Here is a 21,352-nt window from a genome sequence, read left to right on the forward strand (position 1 = left end):
ATGATGTGAGTGACCTGTGTCCTAAGAGCCCGCCCCCTGTGTGACCTGTGCCCTAAGAGCCCGCCCCCTGAGTAACCTATGTCCTAAGAGCCCCCCCCCGAGTGATCTGTGTCCTAAGAGCCAGCCCCCTGAGTGACCTGTGTCCTAAGAGCCCACCCCCTGAGTGACCTGAGTCCTAAGAGCCCCCCCCCCCCCCCCGAGTGACCTGGGTCCTAAGAGCCCGTCCCCTGTGTGACCTGGGTCCTAAGAGCTTGTCCCGATTCCTCCTTCTGGCCACTGCCTTCTAGCCTGCTCAACACAGAATTGGCTAAATTACGGTGTCCAGAAGGAGACCTCCTCCTGGCCGCTCCATTCTAACCTGCTCGTAGAGGCAATACTAGATTATAGTGTCCCGAAGGAGGTCCCCCTTTTACAACAACCTAACCTAGGCCAGATGACTGATTTCTCCTTTCAGCCACTCCATTCTAGCCTGCTCTATAGTGAACAAGCTAGAATACAGACTCCAGGGGGAGGACCTCCTCCTAACAACTCCATTCTACTAGATTACTGACTGCAGAGTGCAGACCTCCTCCTAACAACTCCATTCTAGCCTGCTCCATAGTGAACTAGCTTGAATACGGACTCCAGGGGGCTCTAGTCTCAACCGTCACACAATACACTCACCTGCCTTCCCTGTCACTGCTGACTCCCAGGCTTCTGAGGAAATGTACAGGGCTGCGCCCCCTGCAGGCTGGGAGGAGCGCCCTCTGAGACAAAACTGTCCCTGGTGAGTCCCTGGGAACACACAACCTCCTGTTGCTAACTGTGGGCCCTGGGCCCTGCAGAGTGTTCTGGCAGAGGTAGAGAACTAGGCAGACCTCCTCCATAGAAACACGGTCAGGAGGTAAGGGGACCTTGCCAGGCCCCCCCTGGAGTGTGCTCCTGCCTGCCCCCTCATGTAGTGTGCCCCTGTCTGCCCCCTCATGTAGTGTGCTTCTGTCTGCCCCCTCATGTAGTGTGCCCCTGTCTGCTCCTCCATGAGTGTACCCATGCCTGCTCCTATATACATTGTGCCCCTGTCTGCCCCCTCATGTAGTGTGCCCCTGTCTGCCCCCTCATGTAGTGTGCCCTTGTCTGCCCCCTCATGTAGTGTGCCTCTGTCTGCCCCCTCATGTAGTGTGCCCCTGTCTGCCCCCTCATGTAGTGTGCCCTTGTCTGCCCCCTCATGTAGTGTGCCCCTCTCTGCCCCTTTAATAATTGGAAAATCTGTCTGTGTAAACGCGCCTAACGGGTAAGTACCGTATCTGCAGCAGATTATACGCTGCAAGTTTGCAGCAAAAGCCGATGCAGATACCTGCCCATTCAGTTCAATGGGATAACATACTTGCAGCGGGATTGTCATCCCGCTGCGAGTATGTCAAACTCAGCTCCATAATGTACCTGTTCCCCACTCTGGCTTGTTTTGGAGGTTCCCGGTGTCTCTTGGTGGTCAGCCAATCAGTGTGCATCAGCGGACGGCTTCTCTGTCCATAGTATCCATAAAACCTAAGGCTAAGTTCACACTATGTAAAAAAACAGGCGTTATTTGCACAGTGATGGCCGTTGTTATGAAAGATTGAAGTCATCTTTATGTAGTGTCAACCTTGTTGATAGCTGGGTATTAGGAGCAAGGAAGAACAGAGGGCCGTGGGGAGCAGCTAGAGGGGCTACCTGGACAATCTTTAAATCTTTAGGGTGGCCCATAGAAAATGGCAGCGGCAGCGGCAGACCATCGCTATCATTATCTTAGTTAATGTTTTAAATCAACCGACAAGTCATTAACATATCAGGAGGCAAAACCAACAGCACTGATAGCTAAGGGGGCCTAGGGGAAAAGAGCAGCAGTAGATCAGTAGAATGAAGGGGGCTGCTTCATTGTATAGCACCACATGGCAAGGTTCACAGCCGTCAGACAGCCATCTTTTATAGTAACAGCAGTCATTGCACAAATAACAGACATATTGGGGGCAGCTATAATAAAAGGCGGACGTCATTTCCACATAGTGTGAACCTAGCACAGGTCTGCTACTCCAGCTCAGTCTTGTCCGCTCATTTTTCAGTGTGTAACCGCAGGGCTCTCACTATTGGTTTTCCATGTATCCGGCCCCGCACCCTGATATATTATATATCACAGTAGAATTTATTCTTTTATCCTCTACATGTGACGTTTTCTCAGCAGCGCCCCCATAATTGTGAGGCAGGAATGACAGCCGCCAGTCCCTCTCATGGTTAGTCACTACTAGTAATGTATATTATACAGATGAGTTATGAGGAGAAGATGCCGCTCACACAGCCCCCTGCCTTTCCCTCACAACCATATAACAGCCCGGACCTACACGCCTAATAGATCATGGCGTAGTACGTAAATCATTGTGCAGCGTTCCTACAGTGGAAGCTTTTGTCCCGTCTCTTCTCTGCGCTCAGCGTCACGTGGGTACCAAGAGGTCACGTGATGTCACTCGCTACTATCCGTCTCCTTGGCTATATAATCGTGTTTATCTGGATAGTTTGTAGTAGAAGGCGATACTGCTGCGGTCATGTCACTTTGCAGAGGTGAAAAGTTAAAGGGGTTATCCAACGCTACAAAAACATGGCCACTTTTTCCCCTCTCTTGTCTCCAGATTGGGTGGGGTTTGGAACTCAGTTCCATTGAAGTAAATGGAGCTTAATTGCAAACAACACCTGACCTGGGGCCCATATCCTCCAGAACCCCCACAGAACACAGGGCTCTGGATTTTACTGATATATGATGTTGGTTCATATGTTTCATATACTTCATCTCTCTATAGAAGTAATGCTGGCTGGGTCTGTACATGTATGGGGAACATTAATGCATTAATCTCTATGCCTATACTTTAACCCCTTAGGGCACATGGGCAAAACACCCCATGTGCAGTGTTGCGGCCTTCAGGCATAACTGTGTGGAGAAGATGTGACGTGTCCTGCAGCGCAGTCCTCCTCTACTGGAGCACAGAAATAGCACACCCCAATATTTCACATGGCTGTGCCCAGGATGCATTTGGCTGTCCAGGCATGAGGGCCACAGGTTTCCTATCCCTGCCACTGACTTATACATTAGCTAATACATTAGCTGCCCACACTCCTGCTTACTTCTCAGGCTCTCTGATGCCTAACGTCCCGCTCAGCCAATCAATGCACTGCCCTGCTGCAGCCACTGATTTGCAGCGTGAAATCCATTCGCTGCCCTGTCGCAGCAATTCGCAGCGTGAAATCCATTGCGGCCTAAAACCTAAAACCATAAAGTGTAATAAAAAAAATAACCACAAGATGTCCTCAGTGTGCCTGTTACAGCTGCTCAATACATTTTGATTGAACAAATTTACAGTAATAACAAAGGGAATTGTTTTGTTATCTCTGCAGTCTGCTTATCAGCTGGCTGCCTTTTAAAGCCACATTCACACGTCTATTGTTCCGCCTGCAGTTGCGGGCATGCAATCACGGAGAGAACGTAGGACAAATGTTATTTAATGGCCCCAGGGCCACGATCCATACCACAAACAAATAGGACCCACTGTAATGCGGGCTGCATTTTGCAGCATGGATCACTATACTAATGAAGTGGCAATGAAGTGCTCCGTAAAACACGATCGGCGGTTGTGGGTTGTACTATGGATTTGTGAATGTTGCCTAACTCATTGCAGCTCCATTCCACTCCTCCCCAAGTGCTGGAAAAAGCTGGATCCTCAACCTTCTTCCAGTTTCACAGGACTGGATCCAGCTTTTCCCAGCACCCAGAGCAGCACTGAGTTTAAAGGCAGCAGGCTGATGAATAGATTGCCGAAATAACAAAGCGATTTGCTAATTTTGATGAGCAAATTTCTCTGCAGGCTTAAAGGGGTACTCTTGAGACACTACGTTTTTGCAATCCGTTTTATACATCCGTTTTCTTGCAAAAAAAATGGGTTAAAACGGATGGAAAAAACGCATGCATGTGTGTGCATCCGTTTTTATCCGTTTTTCCATTGAATTCCATTATTAAAAAAAAGGATCAAAACGGATCAGTTTTTTTAACGTACAAAAAACGCAGTCAACCCTAATTTTTGTGTCCGTTAAAAAAAAATTGGATCAATTTTGATACTTTTTTTTTATAAAGGAATTAAATGGAAAAAACAGATCAAAACAGATGCACACACACGGATTGCAAAAATGTAGTGTGGACCCAGCCTAATACATTGCTTAAGGGTACAAACCCACTTGACGTATTTGCTGCGTGAATCAGTCTTAAAAATAAGCAGGCAAAACGCAGGTTGGCTTTATACAATTGTTCTGCGTTAAAATACGCAATTGCGTATTTTTGAAGCGTGAAGCTACATGCGTTTTTCGCACAGGTTGTTAACAACTGATGCTTTGCTAACAACAAGCTTCACGCTTCAAAAATACGCAATTGCGTATTTTAACGCAGAACAATTGTATAAAGCCAACCTGCGTTTTGCCTGCTTATTTTTTAAGACTGATTCACGCAGCAAATACGTCAAGTGGGTTTGTACCCTTAATAAAGTTTTATATCCTTTGTGGTGAGGACTGTCTTTGCAGGTTATCCTGTCTTTTACTAGAAGCAGGATATATGTTATAAAAATACTCAGTGTTTGTTACCCCTAGTGTGCGTGGCTTGCTGAGTGAGCCCATAACATCCAGTTATTACTTTTGTTGTTTACTATGCTTTATTCAATAAAAATTGTGTAGCCAGTTTATTTGCATGTGCTTTTCTCTTACATTGCTATAGTATTGTACATATATATAAACAGATAAACAGCAACAAGAAGAGGCGCTATATACTGTAGTGGTCCGACAACATTCTTCTATAAATGTGCAGGTGGTGTAGAACTAACCTGATTGAATTGTGCTATTGAATAGGCACAACTGTATGGAGTTCCTATGAATCGCAGCCTGACTGGTGATCCTAGCAATCAGCACGTGTCCCGATGCGATGGCTTCAGTGCAATAGCTTTCATCCTCAGATTACGAAACACCTTCACAGTGTTTGCACAGACAAGTAACATACCCACTTCTCTAATGGATACTTTATTTAACAACATCGAACCATACATTTGCAAGTGTGAATAGAGCGACGCATTTCCACACCAATCTGGCTTCTTCCTCAGGGGTCCCCCCTCGGCTGCTGACTGGCCTGACACGTCACGACCCTGGTCCCCGCTCAAACCAGGAAGTGACCAGGAACTGGAGCGGAGGACAACGGACCCCAGCGCTGGAGTCAGGGAGGTAAGTGCATGTGGTTATGTTCAGCCACCTCCTCTTCTCTATTACTGTACAGTAACTTATAATATCACACATTGAGCTGTTTCTAAATGTTTGTTTCATTTGTTTTACATGTTATTCAGAGTTAAAAAAAAAAAAAAAAAATCATTATTTTCGGGGTGTGGAACCAAATGTCTGCCTTGGTTTAAGAGTGGATTTGGATTACAAGCGAGAACGAATTATGCTCGTAATCCAAGACACCACTGTGTAAGGTAAATTAAATAGTATGGGGGCATTATTACTATGAAGGGGGACAGGGAGCATTGTTCAGTGGGGGTAAAATTGGGTCATTATTTGTGAATGAGATCACACTAGTGAGTGGGGGGGGGCAGAGTTGGGGCCATTATTAGTGAGTCAATTATTACCTTGTGGTACACTAAAGGGGGCACTACACTCGGAGTCAAGTCACACTTGGTAGAAGTAGTTATGGCCGTCTTCATCAGGAGAAAAAATTGTATAGGGAACACCTCTGATCAGAGAAAACATCGCTGCCATATAAGGCCGGGTTCACACAACATAAGACATCGGTTGTTCTGTGACACACCCGTGTCACAGAACAGCCAGTACTGCAGCACCATCCGGATGAACGTCATTGCTTTTCAATTCGGATGTGGGCACACCGGAAATGTGGGCCTGCTTTCCAGTTACCCATAGCACACAATGTAAAGTGCGGCCGGAGCCGAACTTGTCTCACAGTCAGTTTAGCGGACGCACAAAACTGACATGTCATAGGGGGACATGTATTAAAAGGCCAAAATGCTTTTTTTAGGCGCAGACTGGCGGAAAAATATTTGCAAAAGGTCTTTTTGCGAATATTTTATTCGCATTGGGCCGATCTGCGCCACCTTCCCCAGGGGGGCGGAGAGGGGGCGTTAAGGGGGGTGCGGCAGCATGCAGAGGGGGGCGCGGCCTCTGCATGTGCCGCATTTCAAATTTTTCCAGGGATGGCGTAGGTTTCAGATTATTCGCACGGACGGGCTCTGTGCGTACTGGATTTATGTAGAGGCAGTGCGCCTCTATATAAATCCTCTGAGCTCCGGAGCTGCGGGTACATTTGTAAGCCCGGTGTAAAAAAATGCCGGACTTCATAAATGTCCCCCATGGTGTTTAGAGCCTATTTGGCCCTTGTATGCTTGTAGCGCTGCTTGTGCAGGACTGTTATGCAGACATATGGTGCAGTGTATATACTGTGCAAGTTATATGGGAGCAGGGCCGTCAATATGAAAGGCTTCATAGTAAAGTATTATCCAGATGAGTGATTTATAAGAGGAGGGGAGGAGGTAGAACATGCCTCAAGGCTTGTGCCCCAGATTCTTTTTAGATCCCAGCAACACCCTTGGGTTGTGCACAGTAATACATTGTAATTTAAAGTCTTGCTTGTCTCACAAAGTCAGAAAGCAAAGCTATTCTGTCTTGGAAGACACATAGAGATTTATCAAGATGCGCCCCTGGTGTACGTCACTGAGAAGATGCCAGATCCACCTCGTTTCTATGGCATACACCAGCCATATCCCCCACTTGTCTAAGGCGGGGAGGAGGCGTGGCTTCCTTCTCGTGCCACATTTATCACTATTTACACCCACATGCAGGTGCAAATCAAGATACTTCTGCGCAGGTGTAGATATGTCTTGCAATGCCTGTGCCAGGCGCAGGGCTAGCCAGCTTTACTAAGAGGCGTGCGGGGTGGGCTTTTTTAAGAGTGGACTTTGACTACGACAGTCTTGATAAATGTCCCCCATAGCTCATAGGTACAAGGTTAGCCAAAGTCACTAGAACATATGGTATAGTTATCTTTAGCTCTTACACACACACTTGCCAGTAGGGCCCCATATTATACTGTTCTTATGATATGTCAGATCTGAAAGAGCTCCAAAGGGGAATGATTGGTTGGTCCCTGTTGGGGACGTCTGTAACCTGAGTTGCTTAGTTTGAGTGTCTCTTGAGGTCTAGTGTTTTCTTGCTCACATCTCAGTACCCAAAGGCTACGAAAACATTTGCAGACAGAAGTAGCTGTGGTCGAAAGTTAAAGCTTTATATGACAGACAAAGGGGTACTTTGTTAAATTGTAGACAAAAATACAAAACTACGGCTCCTAAAGATACTAAAGAGGTGAACGTAAGTTTATGGGCTCAGTATTGGGGAAAGCCATCAGGCGTGCACAACACAAAGATGATATCCAACGCCCAAACCTTTGTTGACACCATAAAACCTCAAACAGTGCTGAAAAGACCACATAACATAGACACTGGAGAAGTGATATGTTGTGATGAGTCCAGTTTCACTTGGTTCTCTCCTTCTGGTTGTGTATATCTAAAAGGCAGTATGGATGGAGCCTACAATGTTGACTGCCTGAAACCCACTGTGTAGCATGGTGGGGGTTCCTGTGTGGTATATCATGGTATTTCTCATAGTCGTCCTTTAAGTTTAGGTCAATCAATCAGAGTGTCCTATCCAGCTGATAGATCCTAATAGAGGTCCTATGCACCATCCTAAAGTAGTAATATATTAGTAATATTAATATATTAATTAGCCCGTTTGGCGCACCAAGTGTGGTTCTCTGCACGGAAAAGCACCCCCCACCCCCACCCCAATGGAACTTACCCTAAGGAATCCTCACATGGGACTATCTGCTTGATGGCGATTGTCTACCAACTGTCAGCTACATAATGGGGAGGAATTATCTACTTGGTGGGGGCATCAAGAATATTATCCCTGTGAGTCCCTGGATGTAACTGCACTGTAATAACATATGGCTATAGTCTGCAGAGCCTGAGAGAAGTTGGTATCACCACTACATGGGGATATTGGTCTGTATACAGTGGCTTTGTTCAGTCTTGATATGTTAATATTATCCAGTCACTATGTGGCGGTGATCATGGTGTGGCAGAATTATTTTGGTCTGTTTATGGTGGTTTCTATTTAGTAACCATATAACAACATTATTACTATCAATAATTATCCAACCGTTGAGAAAATCTTGTGTATGCCTCTGAGCCATAAAACCTTTTGACATTTTACTATGACATGTTGTGTTTGACCTAGATGTCAAGAACAGAACCAGACTTGTTCCAGTCAAGCTTCAACAGGCTAAGTTATATAAGCTGGAGGTATGTGGTGGGAAAACAAAGCTTCAGAAGTCATTAGCAGAAATGATTTGGTACTGATAGATACTTTAACAAACACTCTTGCCTCTACATATTATGTCATTGACTCAGATTTGAATACTACAGTGCTATGTGCTTTGACAGTGTAAACTGAAAGCACAGTCTAAGGGTACTATTACACGGAACGATAATCGATTCGGCCAACAGTCAGCCGATGATCGTTGTCATTGGCTGATCGTTGATATAGGTTCTGACTAAGGGGCCTATTCCATAGGAGCAATATTGGCCGATGCAGTGCACTGTATCTGATGAAGAGAGCTTAGGCTCTGGAAACGCGTTATATTTGTGCTATATGAAATAAACGCTTCTTATTGCTTTCACCTAAAACTTTGGTCCCATGACTCTGTGAAGACAGCGCTGGTGTTTCCAAGGAGTTTGGCAATTTCTCCTTTTTCCTTTCCTTCAGGTAATGTAAGCTATAAGGGCTGCAAGGACATCGGTAACGATGTCCCTGCAGCCCTCGCTCAACGATCATTGGGCCGTGGAATAGGCCCAGGAAAAGAGTGTCGATCTACATTTATTATTGGGCCCCCATCAGCCCGTCTAATAGTACCCTAAAGATGAACCAGAGGTATCACAGGGGTTGATCCTCTTTGCTTTTAACATAACTTGAGTTTGTGGGGGACTTAAAGTATATTAGTACATAATACCCCCATTAGGTAGATGTTTACAGGGCTAGCCTTTGGGCGTGCGACGTGTGCGCTTTCACAGGGCGCCTCACTCTCAGCCAGCTTGGGGAGGGGGGGGGGGGCATTTCGGCAGACAGATAGCTGCAAACCTAACTTAGTCATAGAAGTTAGATGTGCTGTCTGCTGGAGCGCCCTAGTTGTGAGGGGTGGGGGTGCATTTGTGTGTATGGCTGGGCGAAGTAGTAGTTGTGTGTATGGCTGAGGGGGAAGTAGTAGTTGCATAAATGGCTGTGGAAGTAGTTGTGTGTATGGCTGGGGGGGTCAAGTAGTTTTGTCTATAGCTGGGGGTCGGGTGATGGGTGTTGGATGTCGTCCAGAGGGGTGGGAGGCTGAAGTAGTTTTATGTTATCTTAAGGGAAGCGCCAAAAAAAGGTTCTGCTTTGGGCACCATTTACCCTAAGGCCGGCCCTGGATGTTTCACTAGGTAGATATTCCTCTCAATAGATGGATAATCCTCCATTAGGTAGATGCACCCAGTAGGTAGACGATCATTAAACCTCAATAGGTAGATGTTCATAGACCGCTAACCCTTTCCATTTTATACGATTTATCCGCATTTGACGTTCCTGCCTGCCGATAGTGTTTCCCTTGGGCCCGTGCAACCTTTACGTCACTCAGTATCCTTCATAGAAACCCTCTGTTCAGGCACAGTGGAGGGGGCTGAGAGACGTTGGTCACATGTCCCTCCACTTATCACCATGTTCTGAACTGGATCAGTGCATGGGCAAGGTAACCTGTTGCTATAAGTCATATACTCCTTCATATGACTTAGCAAAAATTGTCATTGGCCCAGTGCCAAACAGATGACATTCTAGTATGAAAATGTATCACTACTTTCATTTTTCTTATACGTCTAGAAATATACCAGATTAGTTCTTTTTACTATGCAGAATCTGACAGCCACATGTTATTGAGACGATGCATTTCTGAAAAAATTTAAGGGGTTAAATTATTCTTCTCAAAACATTGGCAAAGGACATGTTAGCTGAGGGCGGATTTATAACCCCACCTATAAAGAGTGGTGATTATAAAATTATGCTGACTCACTGACTACTTTTTATAAGGGCTGAACCCCACCTGCTCAGTCACTGAGCACAAACACTGAGGAAGAAGAAGTAACATGGCCCCTTTAAGACTTCTCATTACAGGATGCAACCGAGGAATTGGATATGAGCTTCTCCAGCAACTCGTGGAACAGCAAAACCCACCGAAACAAATCTTTGCAACGTGTCGTGATCCCAGCTCTTCTCAGAATAAGGTAAACCCTCGTATCTACCATCACACAAGCTGTTCCTGCTCCTCAGAGAAATAAGGGACATAGCCCTAAGCTATGATTCTTCCCCTTTAAGCGATCAGCGGGGGTCTTAGCAACTGGACCCCAATGTTTGACATATCACAAGAATGATATTGTTAGATAGTTAAACATACTTTGTTGCCTATACATATTTTTTCACTAGCTAGATGTATCAGAGCCATCTACATTTAGGCTATGTTCACACGCAGTATTTTTGCTCAGTATTTTGCAACTAAAACACAGAAAGGCTATGTTCACACATTGATGTAAATGAGTGGATGGATGTCATTTAATAGCAAATAATTGCAGTTATGCCAAAACAACGGACCAGAAGATATACAGATTTGTGATTTTTTTTTAAAACTCAAGCCTTCCAGTACTTATCATCTGCTGTATGCCCTGCATGAAGTGGTATATTATTTTAAGTCTGACACAGTGCTTTCTGCTGCCACCTTTTTGCCTATTAGGAACTGTCCAGAGCAGTAGCAAATCCCTAAAGAAAACCTCTCCTGCTCTGGACAGTTTCTGCCATGGACAGAGGTGGCAGCAGAGAGCACTGTGTCAGGCTGGAAAGAATACACAACTTCCTGCAGGACATACAGCAGCTGATACGTACTGGAATATTTTTTTATTAGAAGTAATTTGTATATCTATACATATCTGTACATTTCTGACAGCAGTTGATAAAAAAAACATTCTTCTCAGTAGTCCCCCTTTATTGGCTGATGTAAAAAGGCATATCGGTGATCATTATATTCACAAACTCGCAGACAACCCCTGTAATATAATTTGCTATGTCCCCACTTTTAATGTGTCTCATTGTAAAGTCAATAGAGTAAGAAAAGTGTTTGGCACCAGTTTGATACCAGTAACATCCTTATTTCTACAGAAGCTGAATGATTTTGCTGCAAAACATCCAAATGTGGTTGTGCTAAAGTTAGGTATGTAGGTTTACACTTCTACAAGATGAATGTACTAGTAATATAAAATGTGAAAATGAACTACAGCTACCAGGTCACCACTGGGGATAGGGATGGGGGGGTCAAGGGAACTAGAGCTGTCAGCACACCACTGGCAGCGGGGGTGGGGTGTAAACTACAGCTACCAGCGCACCACTAGGGGGGGGGAGTGAGCTACAGCTACCAGCGCACCACTGGGGGGGGATGAACTACAGCTACCAGCACACCACTAGGGGGGGGGGGTTAACTACAGCTACCAGCACACCACTGGGGGGGGGTAACTACAACTACCAGCACATCTTTGGGGATTGGGGGGGTTGACTACAGCCACCAGGGGCATCACAATGCTAGGGGCATATTGAGAGCAAAGCAGGGGCATTATTACTATATGGGGGACACAGCAGGACGGATTATTACTATATGGAGGCACAGCAGGGGCATTATTACTATATGGAGGCACAGCAGGCGACATTATTACTATATGGGGGCACAGCATGAAGCATTATTACTATATTGAGGCACAGCAGGAGACATTATTACTATATGGAGGCACAGCAGGAGGCATTATTACTATATGGAGGCACAGCAGGGGACAATATTACTATATGAGGCACAGCAGGGGGCAATATTACTAAATGGAGGCACAGCAGGAGGCATTATGACTATATGCAGGCACAGCAGAACACATTATTACTATATGGGGGCACAGCAGGAGGCATTATTACTATATGGGGGCACAGCAGGAGGCATTATTACTATATGGAGGCACAGCAGGAGGCTTTATTACTAAATGGAGGCATGGGAGGGGACATTATTACTATATGGAGGGCACAGCAGGGGGCATTTTTATTATATGGGGACATATGCATTTTATAACTATTTGGGGGCACAACAGGGGATCCTACATACAGGGGGCAGCCCACATTCCTACTAACTTTACTGGAAATCACACCAAAAAGTGGAATTACTACTGTTTGGGACCTTATGGGCTTGAAAAGGGGAAGTTGCTGAAAAACTGCGGAGCCTGAGATGTTTGTCTGGCAGGTTCTGAAGATATGAATTGTAGCTGCAAGAAATCTTCCTGGTGATCCGGGCCGGATGGAGAGGAAATGGAAAGTAACGCCTCAGATGAAAAAAGACATCACCTGTGAGTCACTGAATAATGTTTGTTTTGTATTTTTTAGAACATTATTCTGTAGGGGTGCCACAAGGTAAAAAAAAAGTTAGGCTATACTGCTCTAAGCCATAATACTCACAGTGCTTCTCCCTAGCAAAATCCCCCCCATTAACTGATCAATGTCTTTCCACATGTTCAAAAATCATTAGCATCCGACCGTGCATTGCTACGTTAATAGTCATGTGCGACCGATGGCTGATCGAGCTTTATAATAGGTTCTGTAAGCGAGCGCCAATCTAGCAGAATGGCGCTACTTACCCAGGATATCAGGCCGTGTAATATGGCCCTAACACAGTGAGTAAGAGCGCACAGAAAGTGCTGGGTTCCCACATTGTGTTATTAACACAAACACAATGTGAGAACACACCCTGATGCTCAGCCCTTCCCACTCCTGTCTCTAGGGCCTGGCATCTTCCTCTGCACTGCAGCCTCTAGTGACCATAACATGCACAACAGAGGAGGATGCTGAGCCATACAGCCAGGAGCGAGGAGGGGTCTGTGCTAAGTCGCCTACAGTAAGCTGCCATCTGTATAGATTGCGGTATAGTTTATTTTATTTTTTATTTTTTTTTGGGGGGGGAGTGGGGGCCCCAACAAAATTGTTGCCCGGGGCCTCCACCAACCTTAATCTGGCCCTGCTGCTAAGGGTAAATAAATACACTTATTATATGAATAAATTTGTGTATTGAATTTTTATAGAATCCACTGATGCCAATAGCATCAAAGAGGCCGCAAAGGAAGTGGGAAAACATCTGAATGGAGCTGGGCTTAATCTACTTATTAATAACGCTGGGATCATGCCAGAGAGCACTCTAGACTCTGCCGACTCTGATGACTTCATGAATGTCTACAGCACAAATGTGGTTGGACCATTTTTAGTGGCAAAGGTGAGAGGGAGATTACATTGTTTCAAAGTAATGATGTACAATGTATAGAATTTTGCCTTGCATTGCTTCCCCTCAGCTTTCTAAGAAACTGTGTATGTCCATTAAAATGTTAGGTGGGGGTCCTAATTTTTAAGCAGGGATATTGCAGATATTAGATAAACTATGATATAATAAAAGGACTGCATAGTGGCTGATTGGTGGTCTAAGCCGTTAGGGCTGCCGGCGCCCATAAGGCTAGACACCCGTCTTGATATACAGCTTTTGATACTGGTGTCTAGCAACAACGCTAACACCTATTTGTTACTAGTGATACATTGGCTATAAACTAATCACAGTGACAATTTTCCTGATACAATGTAAGCACAACTGTCACATCGTGAATAAGCAGTATACCACTGCCACCTTGTGACGGTATCAGAAATTACACTGGTTATTAATTATACCTCATCGCTATTTAGTGATCGACTCATATAACAGTAAAATCACTGTAACATTTTTTTGCTATATTGTCCCTATCCAAGTGTGAACTATACTGAGCCTTATTGGTACTAATGATATTCTGCTAATATCCCTACTTTTTAACTTTCTTTGTACTTGTATATATTAACTAATATTAATAAAAGTTAAATTTTATTCGATCACTGGTCTACACAGGCTAGACACAAATATACAAAAATAAGCAAGACCCTAACCCAGTTAAAAACATTTAAAACAATCCCATACTAGAGGGACCCATGCAATATAAATAATCCCTACAGCCAACAAACAGCCTATTCAGTATAAGGTAAGGAACCCCCCTTATGTATAATGAAAGTATAAATCAACCTTAAAACATACAAGTATCTCAATACAATCCCATAATAAGTAGCAGCATGGCGCAAGTGCATATAAAACCAAATACAAAAAACGACAAGTGCCTGGACAGATATCACTATGTGGGGTGTCCCCCAGCTGTGTGTGGCTAGGGTAGCTGATTGATTCTAATGGAGCCGCGTCACAGAGGGGATGGGGTTTCCTCCCACTGGGGCCAATGCTCGGTAATAGACCAGCGCCGTGCGCAGGAACTGGCCCTGGTTCAAAAAAAGGACCGTGGCTCCGGCTTCCACGCGCCGACGCCGTTCTATTTATGTGCAACACAAAGTGGAACTGTCATTATTATTATTTTTTTTGCAGAAATCAATAGTACAAGCTATTTTAATAAACTCTATAGGAGGTTTTATTAGTCAAAAAAGCCTCCTTTTGTACTCAAAAAGCAATTTCCCCTCACTTCTTATCTGTTCATTATCAGGCAAATCTGTCTTCATTACAGAGAAGCAAAGTAAAGACGGGTTCTGCTGTGTCCATTATATCCTATGGAGGGGGGAGGGCCCGAGGGAGATGAGTGAGTAGGAAGAAGAGACATAAAGGTCAGCTGTTTGTAGACTGGGCATCTAGAACGCTGGATTCAGAGGTCAGAAAAGTCAGTGCTTATCTAGGAACATGCTGAGAGAAGATTGCAGGGTGTTGTGCTGTGCAGGACTCCTCCGTGCTCACTTACTCCTCTCAGCCCCTCCCCTCTCCATAGAGCATAATGGACACAGAAATCCTGCTCTGAAGTGAGGGGGGAGGTAGGAAAACAGCTTTTTCAGTACAGAAGGAAACTCTTGCCAAATAAAACCTATTACAGAGTTTATTAAAATCTCTTGTACTATAGATATTTATTGTTTTCAGAAAAATGACCCTGAAAAGACAGTTACCCTTTAAAGAGAAAGTGTTAGTACATTCTCTTTAAATACAATTTTCTGATACTGGATAACCCTTTTAATACCTTCTTTCATTATAGTGGAAGTGAAGACTAAATTCAGAGAATTTAACTGCATATTGAGGCCTTACACTTAAATCTGCCTAGAATTTGTAGTGAATATGTCACCTGTTTCATGCATTTATCGCTCAATTGAATACAATGGCAGAATTGATTCACTTATTTTTCTCAAGTAAATCACAATAACCTGCCATACAGTTGACTTACCATCAGACAGGACCCCTTATGGTGCGTTTACACAGGCACATTTATCTGACCAATTTTAGAAGCCAAAGTCAGGAATGGACTTGAAAAGACAGGGAATCTCAGTCTTTCCTTTATGACCTGCACCCTGTTTATAGTCTGTTCCTGGCTTTGGCTTCAAAAATCTGTCAGATAAATCTCTCTGTGTAAACGCACCATTAGTCTACTTCATAATGGACATTGAGGTTCATCAGCTAGTGGAGAGTACAGCTGCTTGTAAAGGATTTTTCTGAGTCTCACTATACTATACTACTAAGGATTTACCTTCTCTACATCTAGGCTGTGGCAATAGTGTTTCTAGTAAGAGACTCTCCAGGTTCCCCAGAGCTGGTCCTCCATGAGGTGTCCTATAATATACAGGAACACCATGTTGTATTACTGCAAAATTAACCTCTAAAACAGAAGCAAAAATCATGAATTGTGGCCGTATGTTGCTTGTCTCCTTGTATGTAGATGAAGGATAAACCTGACAATTTATAGAATTATGATTATGACACATTTACTACAATACATAAATATTTTTTATAACTTTTTTTTTTTCAGGAATTGCTGCCATTTTTAAAAAAAGCTGCAGAAGAAAATTCGCAGAAGCCTCTAAGTTGCAGCAAGTCTGCTATAATAAATGTCTCCACGCGGTTAGGATCCATAGCGAATGTGTCAGAGTCTTACAAGGATTACCCAGTGCTTTCTTATCGATGCAGCAAGGTATGCAATAAAATATCAGAACATCTGTCACCATTTCTTTTGTTACAGATAAATGGATGTTGTCAATTATTTAGACAGATCAAAAGTTTTAATCAGGTAGGACCATTCACAATAAAGAGGCAAGAGAAGTTCACATTTAGTGCGTTCTCTCTATAAACTGTGTGTCACATGACCGAGATTGTACACAAAGTGTGGAGAGGGGTGTGAGGCAGTGCTGCTCTCCCCACTCCTTTTACTGATTGTTCCAATAGATCTCGACCAATTGAATCCCAAGACATGCACAAGCCTGGAAAACACAGAAATGGCTTCACATCGCACCCTTGGTTGATACTAAAGCTTCTCAGCTACATTAAAAACCAACATCAGAAGTTAGTATTTAATTTGATCAAACCAAATTACCTCATGTACCACATGCAGGTCCTCTGATACACATGCCTACTCTAGCCATGGTGCAGCATTCGCCAGCGACCACCACCGCCGCAAAGCCGGCAGATGATCAGTTGTAAGCATTTTTGGATGCGTGATCTCCATTGAATAAATCTTAAGACATCCTGCTGCTGACAGCAGATTCAAATTCCTATTTGCATAACATGGCTAGACATGTGTGAGGAGTGAGGCACATAATATGCAAAATGGCACTTACATCTAAAAATCCACAGAAATAGTAGTAAAGAAAGCATGCAATTATACATGAAGGAAGTAACTCTAGTAGGATGTTTCCATAAAAATCCCAAGACGGGTGAACCCCTAAAGAACCAAGGTGCAAAAAATAAGAGCAAAAGCGCAGCCTGAGTAAGCACATAACATCAAGGAGCCTGACGGATGTTTTTCACAAGATGGCGGCTTCATCCAGGCATACTCATATAATCTTTAGTGTGGATTTTTTGTTGTTACCAGCAGGAGGTGTATCCCTACACTGACTGGTACTGACAGCTCTGATTTAGATAACGTCAGACAGTATAAGCACATGCCCCTCGTCATTGATCCATACATTTCTAGTAAGAATACCAGGAACAGCACATCACATACATATTATATATGACTCGGTGCATTAAATGGTTGTTTTGGTTGCAGGCCGCTCTTAATATGCTGACACAGTGCCAGTCCCAGGGCTACAAGAAAGACGGTATTCTGTGCACTGCTCTCCATCCAGGATGGGTTCAAACAGACCTTGGAGGTTGTCATGTGAGTAGCGGTTTGTGGATTGGGTGTATCCTAATGTCACTTTTTTTATTGTAAAGCTCTGAGAGTGATATTTACTTCTTCTTATATATGCAGCGGCAGCGGCCTTTGAAATTTGGCAGTGCTATAGCTAGATAGCGTAGTGTGAGGGTCTTAAACCTACCTGGGGGATGGCAATGAAGACTGTAAGACTCCAGACCCCCAGCCCTGGCCCTTACTATGCATACTGTATTAGGCTGCGTTCACACTACGTATATTTCAGTCAGTATATGTATATTTCAGTCAGTATATTTCAGTCAGTATTGCAACCAAAACCAGGAGTGGATTAAAAACACAGAAAGGATCTGTTCACACAATGTTGAAATTGAGTGGATGGCCGCCATTAAATGGCAAATATTTGCTGTTATTTTAGAACAACGGCCGTTGTATTGAAATAATGGCAGTTATTTACTGTTATATGGCGACCATCCACTCAATTTCACCATTGTGGGAACAGATCCTTTCTGTGTTTTTAATCCACTCCTGGTTTTGGTTGCAATATGAGGACTACAATACTGACTGAAATATACCTAGTGTGAACATAGCCATACTGTAAAAAGCTGCATCTGGATTAGTTTACTGGCTTTACAGTACAGCGTACTGCACATACATTAAAGGGGTGTTCCGCCCACTCCTCGGTGAGAACTTTTTAGAAAACTTTGTCTAAATGCGAGATAATGCTGGCTGGGAAACTACATTTCCCATCATACAGCATGTCTTCTGCTATGCTATTATATGTGTTCACTGCACATTTTGCCTTGCCCACTGTGCACTTACATGCACATCTGTGCGCTTGCAAGCACACAAGCAGACAGATGGCTGACAAGCAGAGGACATTTGGCGGTGTTGTGGCAGCAGAATGTGTAGGTGTAGAATGATAGACAGAGTCCAGCAGCTTAACCAAAATAATGTCCGTTTACTTAAAATCTTCAGTGCAATACAACAATGAGGCTTCAGTAACTGCAGGTGCAGGCAAGAGGTAATAGTGGTAGAAGTGAGAGTAGAGGAGCGTCTTGAGGGCCCTGCCCAATGTAGCTGTGTACTCTGCCGGTATAGCGATAGTGAGGAACAGAAGAAGAAGATACTCCTACTCACGTATAGATAACATGGATCTGACTGTCTTATGCCCTATAGTGTCAGGATACCCATCCTGCTAGGGTAGTATGAGGTCCCAGGTCCCTGCACTGGGCTGAGAAGACATCCCAGACTTTCTCAGAATAGCCGTGCGTTAAAGTAGGATACATAAGCTAACTTTAGCTTTGTCCTACTGGGGTCAGTGCCAAGCTTAGATATGCTGCGCTGTGTCTTGTAGAGAGTATCGCAGGTGTGGATGAGGTGGTCCTCCTGAGGAGTCTAGAACTGCATGCTAGCAGTGGTAAACAGTGTGAGAGACATTTTCTTAAAGGGAACCAATCACCCAGAAAATCAATGTAAAGACAAGCATATGTGCTGATAGATCACCCAGCACACTTCCCAAATATGCCCCTGTAACCTCTGTGCCCCCCTCAATTAGACAGTAATCTTACTTTGTTCAGGTCACGCGCTGTATGTAAGTTTTTGCTAAGTAGTCCTGGTGGGCGTATGTAGTCCTGGTGGGCGTATGTAGTCACGGTCCGGGGGCGTATCTAGTCACGGTCCGGGGGCGTATCTAGTCACGGTCCGGGGGCGTATGTAGTCACGGTCCGGGGCTGTAATCACGCCCAGAGGGGCGTGATTCGGAGGCTTGCGGTCCAGTGACGTCATCCGGCTGCTTGCGTTCCGCGTCGCGGCCGCGCTGACGTGTTCGGGAACCCGCGCATGCGCAGTACGGCGGGAGACGACGCTGACGTACTGCGCATGCGCGGGTTCCCGAACACGTCAGCGCGGCCGCGACGCGGAACGCAAGCCGCTGGATGACGTCACTGGACCGCAAGCCTCCGAATCACGCCCCTCTGGGCGTGATTACAGCCCCGGACCGTGACTACATACGCCCCCGGACCGTGACTACATACGCCCACCAGGACTACATACGCCCACCAGGACTACTTAGCAAAAATTTACATACAGCGCGTGACCTGAACAAAGTAAGATTACTGTCTAATTGAGGGGGGCACAGAGGTTACAGGGGCATATTTGGGAAGTGTGCTGGGTGATCCATCAGCACATATCCTTGTCTTTACATTGATTTTCTGGGTGATTGGTTCCCTTTAAGCTGATTCCCTGTCTCTCCCACACTCCTGACAAAAGACTCACAATAGGGTCCTGGCCGAGCCAAGCCCTGACTTCACTGCAGCAGGAGCTGTCTTTTGGGTTGATCTCTCTGACAGAAAACTGACTAGAGAATCCCCCCCCCCCCAACTAGGAACTAACCTCCTTTTTATAGGGGCAAAACAAACCTCCTAGTAATTGAGGGGGCTGTGTTTGCAAAAGAGAGGATGAAGGAGATAGGAGAGAAAAAGAGGGAAAACAGGCCTGCACCTGTGATAGGAGGAAAACAAACATGTGACAAACAGCAGTTACCCAAATGCTTCCTTTAGTCATGCTCAGTACAGTACATACAATACATACAGCAGGGACACCTAGTGGGGAAAACACAGAACACACTTTAACCATATTTAAAATGTAAAGGGGTTATCCAGCAAAAATCTTTTTCTTTCAAATCAACTGGTTTCATAAAGTTATACAGATTTGTAATTTACTTCTATTTAACAATCTCAAGTTTTCCCATACTTATCAGTTTCTGTTTATCCTGCAGAAAGTTATATAGATTTATAATTTACTTCTATTTAAAAATCTCAAGTCTTCCCATATTTATCATTCGCTGTATGTCCTGCAGGAAATGTTGTTTTCTTTTTCGTCCGACACAGTGCTCTCTGCTGCCACCTCTGTCCGAAACAGGAACTGTCCAGAGCAGCAGCAAATCCCCATAGCAAACCTCTCCTGCTCTGGACAGTTCCTGTCTCGGCCAGAGATGTCAGCAGAGAGCACTGTGTCAGACTGAAAAGAAAACAACACTTCCTGCAGGACATACAGCGAATGATAAATATGGGAAGACTTGAGATTTTTAAATAGAAGTAAATTATAAATCTATATAACTTTCTGAAACCAGTTCATTTGAAAGAAAAATATTTTTGCTGGATAACCCCTTTAATGTCCAACAATCCATTTTTTTTTCCAATGGTACATCTGTCATTTCTAACTTTTAACAGCAACGGATCTCCTAATGAAAACCAGATGATCCACTATATGATCACTAAAAAAGACAAATCAATCAAGCTTTTTACTTCATAGTGAGTGCCGATAATCCCTTTTACGGCACCACTGTAGTAATTGCATATAGAGCAGGCTCAGGAGCTAAGCTGTATAGGTGGCTTCTCTCAGGTGAGAAATGACAAACTTGTCATATTACTGACTGGGTAAGGGCTAAACAGGATTGCCAAAAGTAATATAAAAGACATTGACATGTGGCCTTAAAGTCTACCTGTCTACAAATAACTTTTAACATGTCATCAGACATATCAAAAGTTATTGATCCCAGCAGGTCTCAGAAGATATAGCCATGGAGAGATCGCGGCACCAAGATCCACTCCCTGGCCAGCTGCTCATTTCGTCAGTATTTTCTCAATGTAAAATTAACCTTTGACATGTCTGACATTTAACCCTTATCTTTTGCACTTGACTTTTTTTCTAGGCCCCTCTCACAGTGGAGCAAAGTGTCCAAGGAATTCTCAAGGTCCTGGACAGCCTTTCTGAGAAGCATTCTGGAATTCTTATTGGCTGGGATGGAAATGTAATCCCCTGGTGAAATATCTGTGAGCCGTGTTGTGGCTGTTTTTTTGTTTTTGGTTTTGCTTCTGTTATATCTTCTGTTTTGTAAATGTAAAAAATGTTTATACCTAATAAAATCAGGCAAAGAAATTTTGAACAACAACAACAAC

General features: G+C 44.2%; 2 protein-coding genes across 3 annotated transcripts in view; one reads left to right on the forward strand and one right to left on the reverse strand.

Annotated features, from left to right (window-relative positions):
• CSKMT (citrate synthase lysine methyltransferase) overlaps window positions 1–21,352 on the reverse strand; it is a 90,206-nt gene that overhangs the window by 38,280 nt on the left and 30,574 nt on the right. The gene's annotated exons all lie outside the window — the stretch shown is intronic.
• Window positions 10,212–21,332, forward strand: LOC138787957 (C-signal-like). The gene is made up of 6 exons (XM_069965296.1): window positions 10,212–10,406; window positions 11,332–11,383; window positions 13,278–13,465; window positions 16,053–16,214; window positions 17,289–17,399; window positions 21,106–21,332. The coding sequence occupies exons 1-6, from the start codon at window positions 10,269–10,271 to the stop codon at window positions 21,217–21,219; spliced, it is 765 nt and encodes a 254-aa protein (XP_069821397.1). The 5' UTR covers window positions 10,212–10,268; the 3' UTR covers window positions 21,220–21,332.

This window comes from Dendropsophus ebraccatus, chromosome 4, assembly GCF_027789765.1.
Source record: "Dendropsophus ebraccatus isolate aDenEbr1 chromosome 4, aDenEbr1.pat, whole genome shotgun sequence".
Classification (NCBI taxonomy): domain Eukaryota; kingdom Metazoa; phylum Chordata; class Amphibia; order Anura; family Hylidae; genus Dendropsophus; species Dendropsophus ebraccatus.